The 15,693-nt window shown below is 42.1% G+C and overlaps 1 protein-coding gene across 12 annotated transcripts in view; it reads left to right on the top strand.

Moving 5' to 3' along the window:
• The window catches only part of RASAL2 (RAS protein activator like 2), a 248,542-nt gene that overhangs the window by 138,487 nt on the left and 94,362 nt on the right, over window positions 1–15,693 (top strand). Inside the window, exon 1 of one of the 12 annotated variants that reach the window (XM_075936878.2) lies at window positions 6,217–6,749. The exons of 10 other annotated variants lie outside the window; for them this stretch is intronic. In XM_075936878.2, the coding sequence (XP_075792993.1) occupies window positions 6,698–6,749 (52 nt within the window). In that variant the 5' untranslated portion in view covers window positions 6,217–6,697. Of the gene's footprint in view, window positions 1–6,216; window positions 6,750–7,560; window positions 8,070–15,693 lie in introns of those variants that run through there. One more of the 12 variants, XM_075936879.2, reaches the window with a different exon arrangement.

Below are 15,693 nucleotides of genomic sequence, written 5' to 3'. Positions count from 1 at the left end.
TAACAGTGAAATTCCACTTTCATCTGATCCACCATGCGAGGGGAAAAATGGTTAAAAATGAGACACCAGTTTCTTTTGGGGCCAGATCCATTACTGAAACGGGTGACAACACTATCAGATGACTAGTCAGCAATCCAGAAAGCCTGTCTCAACATAGTTTGAAGGAATGTGACCAGTGGCTTGGAAATGGTGTGAGCAGCAGAATATTAGTGAAGTAATACGTCATTTGATTGCTGCTTGGAATGTGCATCTACTGTCTGGTTCTGCTAGCTACTCTTCAGCATTTCCAGCTAGAGGATGATTGCACCAAGGAAACACACATTCCGTAGTCTTCCATCAGGTAAAAAATTTGGTGGGAGAGAACAGTAAAGAAAGATGTCTAGCATTAATTCAGTGACTTCTGCTCCTCATCCGTAATGTTCTCTGTACCTGTAATGAGTCGTGCCTTGTGGTTTGCACGTTCCAGTTGAGATGAATACTCTGTGGGATGGAGAAATAAAGCTGTTCAGACAATAAATTTACAGGGTGTGCCAGTCTGTTGCAGTCCTTCCTATGCAATAAAGTGTCTTGAATGATTAGCCGATAAAGGAAAATAATTTTTATCATGGCTAGAAACAGCCCTCTGGTCAGTGAAAATCTGCAGTGCTGCAGTCCGGGTTAAATTAGCTCCTTGAGCTAATGGTGAGTTTAAGAAAGGGACAGATGTTTTGAAGAAATAGGCTCATGCCTTGTAGCTGGACAATATTCTGAAGAGGAATTTGCCTGTGAGGACTATCTAGTTAAAAGTAAAGAAGGGAGTTGCAGCATACAGCTCCCGGTGTCTGTGTTTCTTCAGTGTGGATATTCTGTCTGGTTTAAAGACTTTTCCTATCAGAGTTGTGTGTCTGCCATGTTGGCATTGCAAAATGTCCTCCAGTCTGCTAATGTGTCCAATTGGGGCAGAAAAAATGAGCGCTTCAGTTTTGGTTCTGTCAAGTTGGCATGTGCGTGTGCATGTGAGAGGAGCATGGGCGCTTGTACAGTATGTCTGACACAGGTCGGAATGAGCAGGTATCTTGATTTTCACAGTTCTTGATGGCTGCCTGAGATGCAAGTGACATCCAGAACCCTGTTTTATACAGACCAAGGGATCTACAAGAACTGATGGGGTTTTTGGTATTTTTTTAATTAGCATCTTTTAACTATGCATGTGAAACACACCCTATATGCCAGAAATGTAGTATGCCTGGATTGAGAGATCTCCAATAGACGCAATACAAGTGGTAATGAAATCAGTGCTCTAAGCACAATTCTATATTTGTGTGTGTGTGTTTCAGCAACATTGAACTGAGAGAATTGAGTAGAATCATATATTCTTCATGAGGCCATGTGGCACTTTTTTATTGCAGCTAAGTTCTGACCTGCAAAAATATTACTAACACTCCACAATGCATAAAACTTTCCAGATCTGAGACTGCACAACTCCCAAGTTAATTTAATCACTTGACCCTGGGTCTGCTGAAATCTACACTGGCCCCTAACTTTTGATGTAGCCCATTTTGAATCCAAGTGTGCAAATCATGTGCACTGATTTTACTGTCTTCCATTGTTGTGATTATTAGCTGTAAATAATTGAATTGCATATAGCTATTTTATGGAGACGTTAATTGAGCCTAATTCACTTTTTAATTGTAATTTCTTACTATTTTTAGAAAACATTAAATTTGTATAGCACCTTGAGACCATGTCTCCATTTACTGGGAGATCAGTGCTGTTGGGATCAATCTCCTGGGGGTTGATTTAGCGGGTCTGGTAAAGGCCTACTAAATCAACTGCTGATCATGCTCCCACCAACTCCAGTACTCCGATGGATCAAAAAGAGTAAGGGGAGTCCATGGGAGTTTCTCCTGTCAAACCCCCGCAGTGGAGATGCCGCGGAACGATTCATGTAGCTGGAGTTGCGTACCTTTAGTTTGACATTGCCCTCTAATGTAGACCTAGCCTTAGTCCCAAAATGCTTCACAAATTATATACCATGGAAACACAGTACTACTTGGTATAGCAGTATTCAATTGCTGTGCAGCACAAGGCCAGCTCTCTTCTGATGCAAAATGTGTCCCGATATTATTGGGGTCTGCAGAAATAGACAAGACTTTGGGGGTTTTCCCTCAAGTCTCATTTGAAACCTAAACTGTACAGAATGTTTGTACAGTATGCAGTTTGCCTCAGAATGATGATCTGCGGCAACCCTGCAAGGGTTAGAACTGAGAGGCTCAACGTTTTAAATGTGATGCTTAGACCTCTAAGTCATCCCCTCTGGCATTCGGAGCTATTCAGATTTAGAAAATTATTACACTTCTATTTGTAACTCCTGTCTAACTCAAGGTAAGCCAGATGACTTGTTTGTTTGTTTTTTAATTGCTGTGGCCACAATCCTTCTACACCTATTGCCAGATTATGGCATGGAGAAATTTTATCTGGTTAAATCTTAAATCTCAATAGAGCAGGAATTAATGGTATTCTTAACACTGGTATGCTGTGCACATAATCAGTTTTTTTTTTTCTTGGAAGTTTACTATACTTTTCTGAAAGAAATCCCCATATAAGATTGTAAAGATGCTAACAATGGCCACTGTTTGTCTTGCAGCTACACTGAGAAACAGAGATGCCAGTTCCCAAAAGAGGGAAGCCGTGTGACTTCTTGGGATGGGCAGGTTCTTGGCCTATTTTGTAAACAAGCTACAGTTTAATCTGAACAAAGCTCTTACTTGATGAGCCATATTTTTACAGTGCAGGATTCTTTTTCATATAAACATCACGTTGCACCATGCATGAATTCACTGTGACTTGTTCCATTTTGTGCATAGTTTTTCTGTTGCCTGTTCTTGCTACAGAAACCAACCTACATTACCCAATATCAATGTAGTTGAACTAGTTCAAACCCCTAATTTAGACCTAGTACAGAACCCCATTTCTCCAGTGTAATTGGAAGTCAAACAAGGGCCAGATCCCTTCAATCAAATTTTGGATAATCAGGAGTATGGGAGAGTGTGAGGCTGTAGCGCCATCTAGCGGCTGCAGGAGAGATCACCCACTTCTGGACCTGTGTGCTGCAAGCTTGATGATGGACAGTTGGATAAACAGGATTCTACTGTACTTACACCTGTTTAACTATTGCAGATACTGATGTAGCTAAACTGATAACTTATCATGCAAGCATGATATAAATGGGTTTAATAAATACCTATCTCATAGACCCGGAAGGGACCTTGAGAGGCCATGGAGTCTAGACCCCTGTCCTCACAGCAAGACCAAGTACCCATCTCTGACAGATTTTCCCTAGATCCCTAGATGGTCTCCTCAAGGATTGAGCTCACAGCTCTGGGTTTAGCAGGCCAATGCTCAAACCACTGAGCTATAATACCTATTATAGCTATTGTGCTAAGTTAACCTAAGTGACTTAAAAATTGATTTAATTTATTGGTGCACTTATCTAATATAGAAAAGGCCTCAAGTTCCCTATCCTATGTTAGATGCCCCTGAATTAATAGCCCAACCATTTCCACTGCATTTAGTTAAGATTCCTTTCTGATATTTTTATAGAGAGCTTGAAGAATTTCTCAACACTAACTATTCTGGAGACTAAGGATATATCTGCACTGCAAAAGAGACCCACAATAGCAAATCTCAGAGCCTGAGTCAGCTGATTCAAGGTCATGCTACAGGGCTTAGAAAATGGCCGTGTAGAATAGATGTATTGGCTTGGACTGAGCATTGTAGTTTTGTCAATGTAAGTATATGGTGTAGACCCAGTCTCAGAGACTAAACTGGACTTATTCCAGCAAGAATATAGGCTATTTTGATAATTTGTTACCTTTACTATAACTGGTGTCTCTTTTTTACAGCAGGGGGAGAGGAAGGAATTGTGCTTGCTTTGATTATATCAGCAAAGTAGACAAAATGGGGCACAGCAGAGAGATAATTTTGTTTAAAAGAAAAATAAAAAAGACACAGAGGGAAAATGGGTTATTGAACTCAATTGGAGTTCATCTCTATCCTAACAGGCGTGTGCAAATCCCTGGCTTCCAAAAGAAGTCTTGGAGATGCCAAGATCTATATGGTCTAACAGTGATTAGTATCCATTAAGATCCAACTCAGTGTCCAATAGAGTGCTTCTGGCTGCAGGCTGATAATTATGGATGCATTTGTGTATTACCTAGCGAGGGGTGGAAGCATTTATTCTATTTTGGTCTTAGATATTACTGCAAATATTTGCATTTGAAGAAACATGCACGTTTTTGACCGTGGTATCATGCAGGTAGTACCGATGAATTCAAGACCAGACACGCTCTTTGTGTCTCCTGCAGGGTGGCACATCACAGCTAATTCTCTTCCATTTAGAGAGGTCTTAGAAGAAGCTTTGATTGTTTCTGCATTCTGATGTGAGGCTCCCCTGACTAGTGTGCTGGGTCTCGTTCTGCCAGCTGGGTAAGATGCACGCTTTTGTGACCATGATCACAAGGGCAGTATTTATGGGCATCTTTGGCTGTCTTTAGGGAGTTTCATAATGCTGAAGGATGATCTCTGTTTCTGTTGTTGGTGAAACATCCCAAGAAGGCTCTAAGAATGAGCCAAGGCTTTGCGTGACATTTCTGAGCAAGTGGGCGAATGCTAAGTTTGAATAGTTCCGGACAGAGAAAATGCTGTTATTTCCCAGGCCATGGGCTGTCAGGAATGTTGTGGGAAGAAGAGGCTCTACATTGTGTCATGATAATTGAGACTCATGGGTTGGGAGTCACCCTGACCAGTACATGAGGTTATAGATTAGACAGAAGCAGCAAAGCCACATTAGAGTGTGTATCGGTGCTTTGACACCAGCCCAAGGAAATGCACTAGTAAGCGAATGCTGCACCTTCTGACATGACCCATTGTTTTTCACAGTATATTTTTAAAAGCAGAAGACAGCTTGGCCATACTAAAGATATACCAGGCACCCACTAGTCAGAGATATATATGCAAGATATATATGTCCTCTTCCAGAAAAGCTGATAAGGAACACCCTGATGTTCAACCGGGATGTAAAAATGCATTTAAAAATGCAAGTGTGGAACTGCTAAAAACCATAGCAGTTACACATGCTGCGGATTGTGTAGTAGGGATGTTAGAAATCGCTTAATTTCTACAGTGATCGACTGCAGTGATTCTTAGCGGTTACACAACTATTCAATGCCCCCACGGGCGGCAGCCAGTGCGCTACCAGCCCACTCCCAGGTAGGGGAGCTACTACCCCACGCTGATGCCTCTGTGTTTAAAAATCGGCTCCCCACGCAGAACAGATCCCACCTGCTGCCTCTGATACAGAGGCAGCAATGCAGGGCAACAGCAGCCTCTCTCCACAGGGGGCCCTGAGCTTATCGGTTAAACAATTATCTAGCTAGCCACTGCCATCCCTACTCTGCAAATATAAAGCTTATACTTTATACTGCGTAGAGCCAAGAGCTGGCCTGGCAGCCCCTGCTGGCCCCACTCCCGGGGAAGGAAGCTTCGCTGCGGCAATGGGGCTGGCGAGGGCTGTTGCTGGCTCCGTTCCCAGGAAGGCAACTTTGCTTTGGCAGCAAAGCCTCCTCCCTGGTAGTGGGGTCGGCAAGGGCTGCTAGCCCCGCTCTGGAGCAGGCTTCACTGTGGGCTCTGCAGCCAACTCTAGGGAGCCAGGTGTAACCTGCAGCCGGGGGTGAGGTAAGGAGGGGGAGTGGCCAGCTTGCCTTCCTGCAACTGTAGGCTCCTTAGAAGGCAGGGAGAGCTGGACTTGCTGCCAGGGTCTAGGATCGACTTTGGGGCTTCGTTTTTCATTTCACTCTGGCTAGGAGCTGTCTGTTAAATTAGAAGCCAGTGTCTTGTCTACATAAATATGGAACTTCTGGTGTCTCTTTAAAGAAGAGCATGTATTTGTCCCGATGCTTTAGACCTTTTCTTCCTTTCTCACTGTTGTATAAGCTAGTTATTGTCATCTGACCTCCACCCCAGACATGGTTGCATTTCTATCATGGTGCAGAAGCAGTTTGTACAATGCTTTGAGATGCTTCTGGATAAAGTGTACTATGCCTTTGTCAAACTTCATTTCAGTGGGGGCATGTGTGTGGGGTGAGGAGAGGAAGATTAGTTAATTCGCAAATTGCTTTTTTAAGGACTCCCTGTTAAACTGAGATGGTCCTATCCTTCCACTTCCTCAATAGTTAAGTATTTCGAGAAGCAGGTCAAACTAATCTCGGTTTAGAGAGGCTTGTTTACTTATTTGTACCATTGTTTGTGACTTTTTTTAATCTAAAAGCCTGCACTAGCATGAACCATGTACCTAGTTCTCGGTTTCTCTGTGTGATAGTGGCTTAATTTTTTACTTAATTTTAGAATGCAAGGTGGAGATGATAGTATTTTTCATTCCATATTTATTTGCACAGTTTGTTTTGTCTGAGCACACATTCAGCACAATTTCTCTTCCAGAAATTATCCTATGGCTTTCATACATATTTCTCGTGTGAGCCTTAGCTGGGGGTGGGGTCATCAAAGCTTCTATTCCTCCTGGGAAAAAATTGCTAGGGCGTGGGGGTTGTTGCACAAGAGGAGAAAGAACAGAAGGTTATCTGAAACAGAGGCAACACAGTGAGCAAAAAGGAAGAGACATGTCACCAAGGAGCGAGGAACTGAAAAGAAAGAAGAGATCATGTTACAAACAAACGAACAAAACTGGAAAAACTTTGACCAAACTATGGAAGGTGGGAAAGAGCATGTGGTCTATTTACTATCAGCTGTTCATTAAATTGTAGCAATAAGCTAAGTGATTTTGTGTTCCTCTCCTGTCTGTTCTCTTCTGCTCTGGTGCCCAGACTGGCAGGTGGGATCTGCTGGGAATCAAACTGTGGATTTTTAAATTGATCAAACTTGACATGCTATCCTCAGCAGTAGCATTATAATGCGTTAAAGGCATCATGCCAGCAGCGGGGACTGGAATGCGTGTTTTCCCCTTGTTTTCTCGGCATGTTGAGCAGCTTTTGTTCTCTGTTCTAGGGTAATGCTGTTGTGCCTTGAAGTCAAACTCTCTAACTTTAAAATAAAAGATCTTTTCCTACTATATTTTTTGTTTATCTCCAACTTCAGCATTCCTTTGTGTAAGCCAGAAATCACAGCCTGAATGAAAAAGCAATCCCAGTTCGGGATCCAAGGAGATACAGTGATTAGAGGAAAATCTCCAGGGCTTGTTGGGAATTGTATATTTTCCTGAGCTGTGGAGTTGGTTGGAGGTAGGAGTATCTTTAAATGTAAAACACAATTTAATGAGACTGACAGTGTCAGCAAGTGAGGTCTTGGCTTGCCCAAATGCTGCAAGAGAAGGAAAGTGCAGTCTCCCCTGTTTACAGCTACATAATGTCCCAGGGAGCAGCAAATACTTCATTTTCTTGTCCCATGGGGTGGTGAGAGTGACAGGTTGAGGAGGTTAGGCAGTGGGGGGAGGGAGGTCTGCTGTTCAGCTAATGAAAATAAATGGTTTTAGGCTGATTTGGGATTGTACTTTCTTGCTGTTGACTTACTTTTTTTGGTACTTTGGACAGTTTGTGATGCCTCCGAAATCGGCGCTTCTTCGTTAGTTTTCACGTAATTGATTTTAGACCTATAGATTTTTGAGGCATCTGCTAGAGACCAGTGATTTTCATTAGTTTAACAGCAGACCTCCCACTTGACCCCCTCAACCCTGCGCACTCCCTGTCACTGTCACTCCACCCCAATGGGACAGGAAAATTAAGTACCTACCCTTCCCTGGGACATTATGTAGCTGTAAACAGGGGAGACTGCACGTGCTCAAATGCTGTGAGAAGGAAAGCAAGTGAAGGGCAGCTATTGTTTCACTGAAGCCAAGGGACTGGTAGACAGGCTTGAGTTTGACTGGCTTTGGCTCTGGCTTTTCTGCATTCCAAACTGTATGAGGCAGCGAAAATAGAAAGAGAGTGTGTGAGGAGTATGCACAGAGAGCGTTCTGGCTGTCATGCTGACAGGATTATGGTAGAGGCACCAGGAGCATCACAGAATGCAATTCACAGGTAAGAGCCCTCATGATGTTAACCACAAAAGCCTGGAAACCTGTCACTGCTGTATTCCTTTGAGGTTTAATGGGATGAGAGTAACAATGGGTATTCTGTTGGAAATGTAGCTATGCATGCAGTTCAGAAGTAAAGCCTTGCTTTTCAGCCTTTCCTTGATGCCTGCTGTATACATCCTTTATTGGTGTTATAGACAGACGCTGTCTTCCCCAGAGATGTTCACATGTGTTTCACCTGGCAGAATGAATGCAAAAGGAGAGGGCACATGGGTATCTTTGTGCTCACCTGTGCAGATCAGGGCACATAGTATCCTTCTGAGAGTTCATGTGGGAAAAGAGAAGTGAAGAACCAGAATATTTAACATCATTAGTTCTAATGCTGAAAATAGTTGCTTGCTTTGTGAATTCTTAGGTTAGAAACCATCCAAATCTTCTCTAAAAGCCCTTTTGTAACTAGGATAACTCAGGAAGCATCAGCTTCCACGCAAACTTAGATTCATGGATAATGGCCAATATGCCTTACTTTTTAAGAACACACTGAGTGACATTCTTAATGTCCTAGTAGCAGCTGGTATTATATGTTGGGGTCCGTGTAAAATTTTGCCAAGCTAGGTAGCTTCCTGTTAACTAGTAAGCGATGATAAATCAAAGGTTCCCAGGAAATCCCACATGTTGTTCATAGATACAAAAGGTTTTACTCAAAAGAGATAGATACTTTGCTGTTCTGGCAACTTGTGTTTTAAAATATGTTGTCATAAGATAGTAAGCCAGAAGCCTTCAGATTTTGTGGTGGTGGATATTTTTAGATATATGCCACTGACTACAAAAATCAGTAAGTGTTGAAGCCAAGCATTGAAATCTCGGAATTAAATTTTGACCACCTTCGAGTTGCCTTTTAACATGTTCTGATTAAAGAGTGGTCATTCAGCTCCTGTTTAACACCCCCCCCAATATAGAGCTACTCATTTGCGCAGGCAAAATATTGTTGTTATATTCTATCACCTTTAGTCAGTGCAAAGAAATATATCCAGCAGCTGCTTTATTAGAGAATGAAAACATTCTGCATTCATTTTTTGTAAATAAGTGTGGATTCCTTAAAACCAACAAATCTCTCACCAGCTAATGCAGTAGATCTCATGTTCCTTGCCTAGTTCCATATGGATGATCAGAGCAAGGTAGTTGCAAGAGGAATTTTCAGCCTTTTCTGTGGCCTTTCGTCACATCACTATCGCATTAGTATTGATAGTTGAATTCAAAGGAATAGATTCCGAACTGGTAGGAGCTCTAGAAGGTGGAGGCAGAGAACGTTTGTGTCTGAATGTTTTTTGTGGTCCCTAAATTTAGCTGATGTTCTCAACATTTTGTTTTGTTGTTTTTTCCAGTACTCCCTGGACAGGGGAGATCATTTCTAATGAAAGAACTGTTCAGGAAGCTGCTGTTATCAGGATCTGCCTTTACATGTAGGTTCCTCTTTACAGCGCATAGAGATGGGTTAGTGATAGAAAAGTGATAGAAATGGGTTGGTTTTGTTTGGATGCAAGAGAAAGAAGGGCTGTCCTGTTGCAATGTGGCTTGACCTGCTCTTTCACATTTTCTAGTGCCACAATAGCTTTTACAATACACCCGGGTGTGAGTGCATGAATCAGAAGTTTATTAATAGCAGAGAACAAAAACTATTCCAAAAAAAGTAAACATGAATTCCAAAGTTATAAAAAACTTAAAATACCTAAAAGCCCAGATTTAAAACGGCATAGCCCATTAACCCACATATGATCACAGTGCCTTTTCCCTTTTTCTCGTTGTAGCAGCTACCCAAGCAAATAGGGCAACCACTTGGATCACAGATGCACTGTCAGTTCTTAACAATTAATCTGTTTTCTGAGAGATCAAGAAAAAGGAATCTGGGACAAAAATATGGAAAGACATTTTCCAACTAGTAATACAAATGACAATATAATAAATAATGGCATAGATCTTCCACCTGCCCTAAACCAAATGGACAAAGACAGTTATGTTTTTTTTATGCCACTATATCGGCCTTTTAAGTAAGCTGTCTGTGTGTATTGAAAACGGTGATCTGTAAAGACCCCTCCTAAGCATATTATTACACACAGTCTCGTTTTCTGACATTTCCCAGGAGTCTCTTTAACAAGGGGGAACCAAGATGACATATCTAAAGTAGAAACAACGGTTTTATCCAGTTTATTAATATCCTCTAGTCTCGAGTTGACTAAGGAATTTGTTTTTCGACTTAAATCTGATAATTTCCAATTTTGAAAAACCTGTAGAATTCAACGATTTGGTATATGCTTCAACCAAGGACATTTTTGTGAGAGTCCTGCTGAGCTGCATCTCAAAGCACAACCTTGTCAAATAGTGCAAGTGCATGTGCTGAAGTTAAAACTGCTGTGGTGTTGCATTTTGCACAGGGGGTGTTAAACTTTCACTTTTGCAGATTACATGTGCGTATTGCCATGCTGGCAAGCTGTCGCCTTCAGTTTAGTTGTCTGGAAGGACATGGTTCTCCTAGTATGGAGCCCTGACAGGTATCACGAGGAACTCCAGTAAATGGAGAAGTTGGCTAAGGGTGACCTCTGTGTTTTGTGGTCAAAGACAAAGTTGCAAAATCTAGGACCAGGTCCACCCACAACTCCAATCGCTTTGGATAAAGAAACTAGCAAAGCAGTCTCCAGTTTTTGCCATTTGTGTGGTATAGTCACCAGTTCCTCCAACTCTCACATGGAGGTTGTCCATCGGAATGGCATCACAGTGTCTGCCATGGATTGTTTACAGCCAACCTAATCTCATCATGACAACCAAGTTCATGATCTATTTGAGCTGTATCCTTTCCATACTGTTGTATGGCTGTGAAACTCAGACTGGGCAAAGCTGGCGGCTTTGCATACAAAATGCCAATAGCCTATATTGGGCATAAAGTGGAATGACTTCATTTGTATTGCAGATGTTTATGGCCACTCCCATCTACAGACTTGGGGTCATTGACTCCAGACAGTGTGTTATGCTTTTTGGACATTTTGTGAGAATGTGATGGGATGTTCTGATGATCTCCATACCCTGGGTGGCTTGTAACATTTGGGATAAAATTTCATCAACTGAAGGGTGGAGGCATCCCAAAGGCCAGACCACGTATTAGGTGGGTTCACCAAGTCAGTTCCAGTATTGGATTCTCAGACCATCAAACCCTTGTGGCCATGCAGAAATGAACCAAATAGCAAATGATCACTACAGCCAACCATTTGGCTATGCATTAAAGAAAAATTTTGAAAAGAATAGGATCATACATAAGAGCAGCAGCTGGAGTATTATTTGGGAACCCAAAGACCTTCCTAATAATTAACACCTCTTGCATTGAATCTGAGTCCTTCTCTTTTGTACCTGAATATGCTTGTCCCATAGCCCATTTTGAGAGAGTTAGGTCCTTAGGTATTGCAAAGAGCTAACTTGTCCCATGTACTGCTCTCCAGTTCTCTAATTATACAACCTCTATTGCCTACTGAAGACAATTGCATTAGTTTTGGAATAATTTATTGAAAGACCCTCCATTGACCATATAAACCAAATGCATGTAATGAACACTTCAGTCCCAAAGGTGTTTGTGACCGTAGAAACCTAGACACAGGGTGAGTCATGATTTTCAGGGGAAATTTTTCATCCTCTTTTAGTGGAAAAGCAACATCATTAGTGTAAAAGTTAAAAAGGGAAGAGGTTAACAGCCTTACTGAAATCCTTTTGTAACTGGGATATAATCTGTTAGTTTCCCCATCAAGGTCTGTCTTCATTTTGACCACTGGTTGTGAAGAGCTGTGAGAGAGTCATGCCTGTGGAGGAAAGGTCTAATACCACTCCTAAGAGCTAGGATAATACAGAGAATACATATGAACAAGGGCACTTCTAAAGTGACCCTCATCCCAGTAGAAATATGCAGCTGTGTGTGTGGCCAAGCGCATTTTATAAGCAGCCCGTTCACAAGTGGCTTGGTGACTGAGAGAGGGGCTGTCCCCGGGATCAGCTGGGAATGCAGACAGCGTCTTGTTCAGTTTTTGTGTTAGACACATGTATTTTCTCAGAGCTTTAATCCTACATGAAAGGATTTCTGTGACTTTACCTTGCTCTCAAGGTTAATTATGTTATTAAATGCTATGAGTACTCTTTAGTGGAGTTAATACCGAGAGGTTTGACACTGGGCCAATGTAGAAAGAAGACCTAATGATCCCTTTATAATTTAATGTGCCATATACATAGGTCACTGCCTTCCACCAGGCAGAGAAAATGTGTGAAAAGTAAATAAGCAGTTGGTGTATCTATAGCTTCTTTCCTCCTGACTGCAAGCACCTCCCAACGCTAAGACAGAATAACTCTTTCTGCATTTGACAGACCTAATCAGTAACACGAAGTGCTGAAATTGTTTAGAAACATGGGGCACGTAGTTGCACAAAGCAGGATAGAGGCTTTGTCTTTGCTCTTTTTGGAAAGTCTTGCCAGAGGCCAGGATTATGGATGAGAGAGGTTAACTGGTCATCCGGAGCAGCCCCTGTCCGTGGCAGGACCTGGTGCGTCAAAGGCAGGGGCTGCTTTCGCCGGGCCAGCCCAACCCACTTTAATCAGTTAACCAATTAAATAGGATTTTACATCCTTAGGATTGTAGCATATGAATGACTGGCTTGTTTGGCTACATGGTCCATTTTCCTACACATCATCTGCTTACTGTATCACTTGAGGGGAGGTCAAAGGACAACCACTTTTTAGGTAACCTGTATCAGCTGCCGATAGTTGTCAGTTTGAGTGGCGATTATTTTCAGAGCTTAACTGTGCTGCTTCTTACTCAGGCAATGGAACTGCTGTTATAACACAACACAGTTTTTCTCTTCCCGTACCTGCAATATGCTGAGCTTGCTGCATAAGATAGGGACTTTGTGATGCGGACATCTGCCCAGCAGATAGTGAAACAAATACACTGACCCATTCACTTCACTTAAGTCTCCAAGCAACCACTGCAGCAGTGTTGCCAACCCCAAGCATTCAAAATATGAGTCAGGCCCTTTAAACACCACAAGATAACTTTAAAATCGTACCTTTTGATTCTTCTGACTAGCCTTCCGGTTTCTGAGTCTTTAGGTTGATCTTAAGTCAAGTTTTCAAGCTTTTCTCTATGCAGCAAGGGCTCGAAACTTTATCTTAAATGAAAACTGATATTCTGTCCATGTTCAGTTGATTCTGGGAGATGAAGCTTTAAGAAAAACACCAAGACTGGCATTTCTTACAATAATATTGAGGGATGATAACACTGTATCAGTGTGACATTTTTCAGTTAGTTCTGTTAGGTTAATGTGAGTAGGAGACTTCTAAAAGAAATTATCAAAATAATCTCCTGCCCTACACAAGCTTTTGTACAGTTTATATTTCCAAAGCCTTGCCTAAGGGTATGTCTAGACTACAGGCTTACGTCGACATAAGTTTTGTCAACAAAATCTGTTGACAAAACTTATGTCGACATAGAGCGTCTAGACTACATCCAGTTCTGTCGACAAAGCAAGCCGCTTTGTCGACATAACAGTGTGGACGCAAAGGACGGTGTAGATGCAATAATGCCTTCTATTGACAGAACTCTGTCGACAGAAGGCGTTATTCCTCGTAGAATGAGGTTTACATACGTCGACAAAACTGCTGAGTTTTGTCGACGTTATGTCGACATAACTCAAAGGCAGTGTGGACGCAAGTATAGTTTTGTCAACAAAAGTCCACTTTTGTCGACAAAACCCTGTAGTCTAGACACACCCTAAGTGTATTTTGAGCTTCCCATAAGACATGGGATAGATTGTCTGGGCAGGGAGGAAATCTTAATATTCTGAAATCTTGATCAGAAGGAGTATGTGAGAGGTATCTACAGGACACTGCTCCAATAAGCACAGGAATTAAAAGTAAGAGCTACAAGACTGCCATTAGATCTTCACTCCAAATCCTGGATACCAAGTAAGAGACTGGAACAGATCTTAAAGATGAAAACTAAAATGTTAAACTGGATGCTTGGAGTTACAAGCATGGACCATGTTTAGAACAAATAAATTAGAGTAAGTCTGGAGGTGGGTACTGATTATAGAACAGCTGAGAAAATCCAGACTTGATTATTTGGGCTTGTGAGGACTGAACTGAAAAAATGCACAGGGAAGAGCATGTGAAACCTAGCAGTGGAAGGATAAGAGAGCAGTGGGAAACCCTCATACCAGATGAATGGATGCCATTCAAAAGGAGTTGATTTGCTGCAGAGTTTGAGCATCTCCTTCAAGACTGAACGGAATGACGGAGGACTCCAAGAGCTGACCCGTGATAAATGAGCCCAAGACTAGAAGAAATAAATGTTCTGTGCATTTCATTAGTCCAAGGAAATGCCTTGAGCCCTGAGGATTACCTCTGTTTTGTCACTGTTCATGTTCATACCTTGCTAATCTTTAGGGGGAAAGCCGATGCATAGGTAGGCCAGGGATGGAGGGAGACTCATGTTGTGGATAAGGCCTCTCACCACAATTTTTCCTGGCAACTCCCTGCTGTGTGCCTAGAAGTCTCAAATTACCGTTGTGCAGGTCACTGTGCACTGGTCTAGAAGAAGCTGTTCTGGGTAATTTTCTGGTTTGGTTTCTGTGCTGCAGGATGCCGGTGATGCAAGTGGTTGCGAATAAGTCATCGTTGTGACTGGGCCAATTGCATTACAGCAGAGGAGAGGGTTAGCTCACAGCTGATGTTGACAAGGCAGTGGTTGGTTAACAACTGTAGTGAGCAGGCAGCAACATTTGAGGTGGAGCAGAGTTTGTGATTGTCACAACATACCCAACCCTCTTCTGTTAGAGAATCCTAAGCATGTATCTTGTTCTGAATGAAACCAGCAGGATAAACTTGTTGTGGAGGTATTACATAAAGGCAATGTTACGTAATTCTCAGGCTGGTTGGAAATGGGCGAGGTGCTCACAAGATACATTTTTTTTTCCACTTGTGAGATCATCCTGAAGGGACAAAGTATGGTGGTTTTCACAGATGATTTTGTGGCTGATAATTCTTAAAATGTAGCATGAATCAGCAGTGTAGAACCCATGAGAAAATTCAGTGTGACTTCTTTTTAAGCCAACCACATATCAGGATATGGTTTCGCTATGGGCCTTTAAGCCACAAGTGATGCTGTATGGTTTTTATCACTGTCTGGAGATCATGTTAAAGTCTCTTTACCCCGAGTTCTTAATTTTTTTCAAAACTGTGGACCTTTCTGGGATTGTCACACAATTTAAGTGAAGGTTTCATGACAGGAGGAGTAATAGGCACAGGTGCAATGAGTAAGAGGTCTTTTAAAATGAACTGGATTCTTTTCGGAGTGTCTCACGGCTTTGCACTTTGACTAGGTGCCTGTTACTGCACAAACTTCTTTTTGACATCAGGATGCTGTAACCCAGTGGGGACAGGAACAAAGGAGAGTGGTAGGGATGACTAGTTAGTTGGGGGCTCTGTTTTATAAAGGGTCATGGCTCCCTCATCAGATTTAACACTTTTTATTAGTAGGACTATGGTAGGCCATAAAGTCCCTGACCGATACCGGGTCACATTGTGCTAGGCGTCGTGCA

Source organism: Pelodiscus sinensis, chromosome 9 (genome assembly GCF_052426305.1).
Source record: "Pelodiscus sinensis isolate ZL-2025 chromosome 9, ASM5242630v1, whole genome shotgun sequence".
NCBI lineage: Eukaryota > Metazoa > Chordata > Testudines > Trionychidae > Pelodiscus > Pelodiscus sinensis.
The sequence above is the reverse complement of the archived record's forward strand: the minus strand, read 5'-3'. Positions and strand labels throughout refer to the sequence as shown.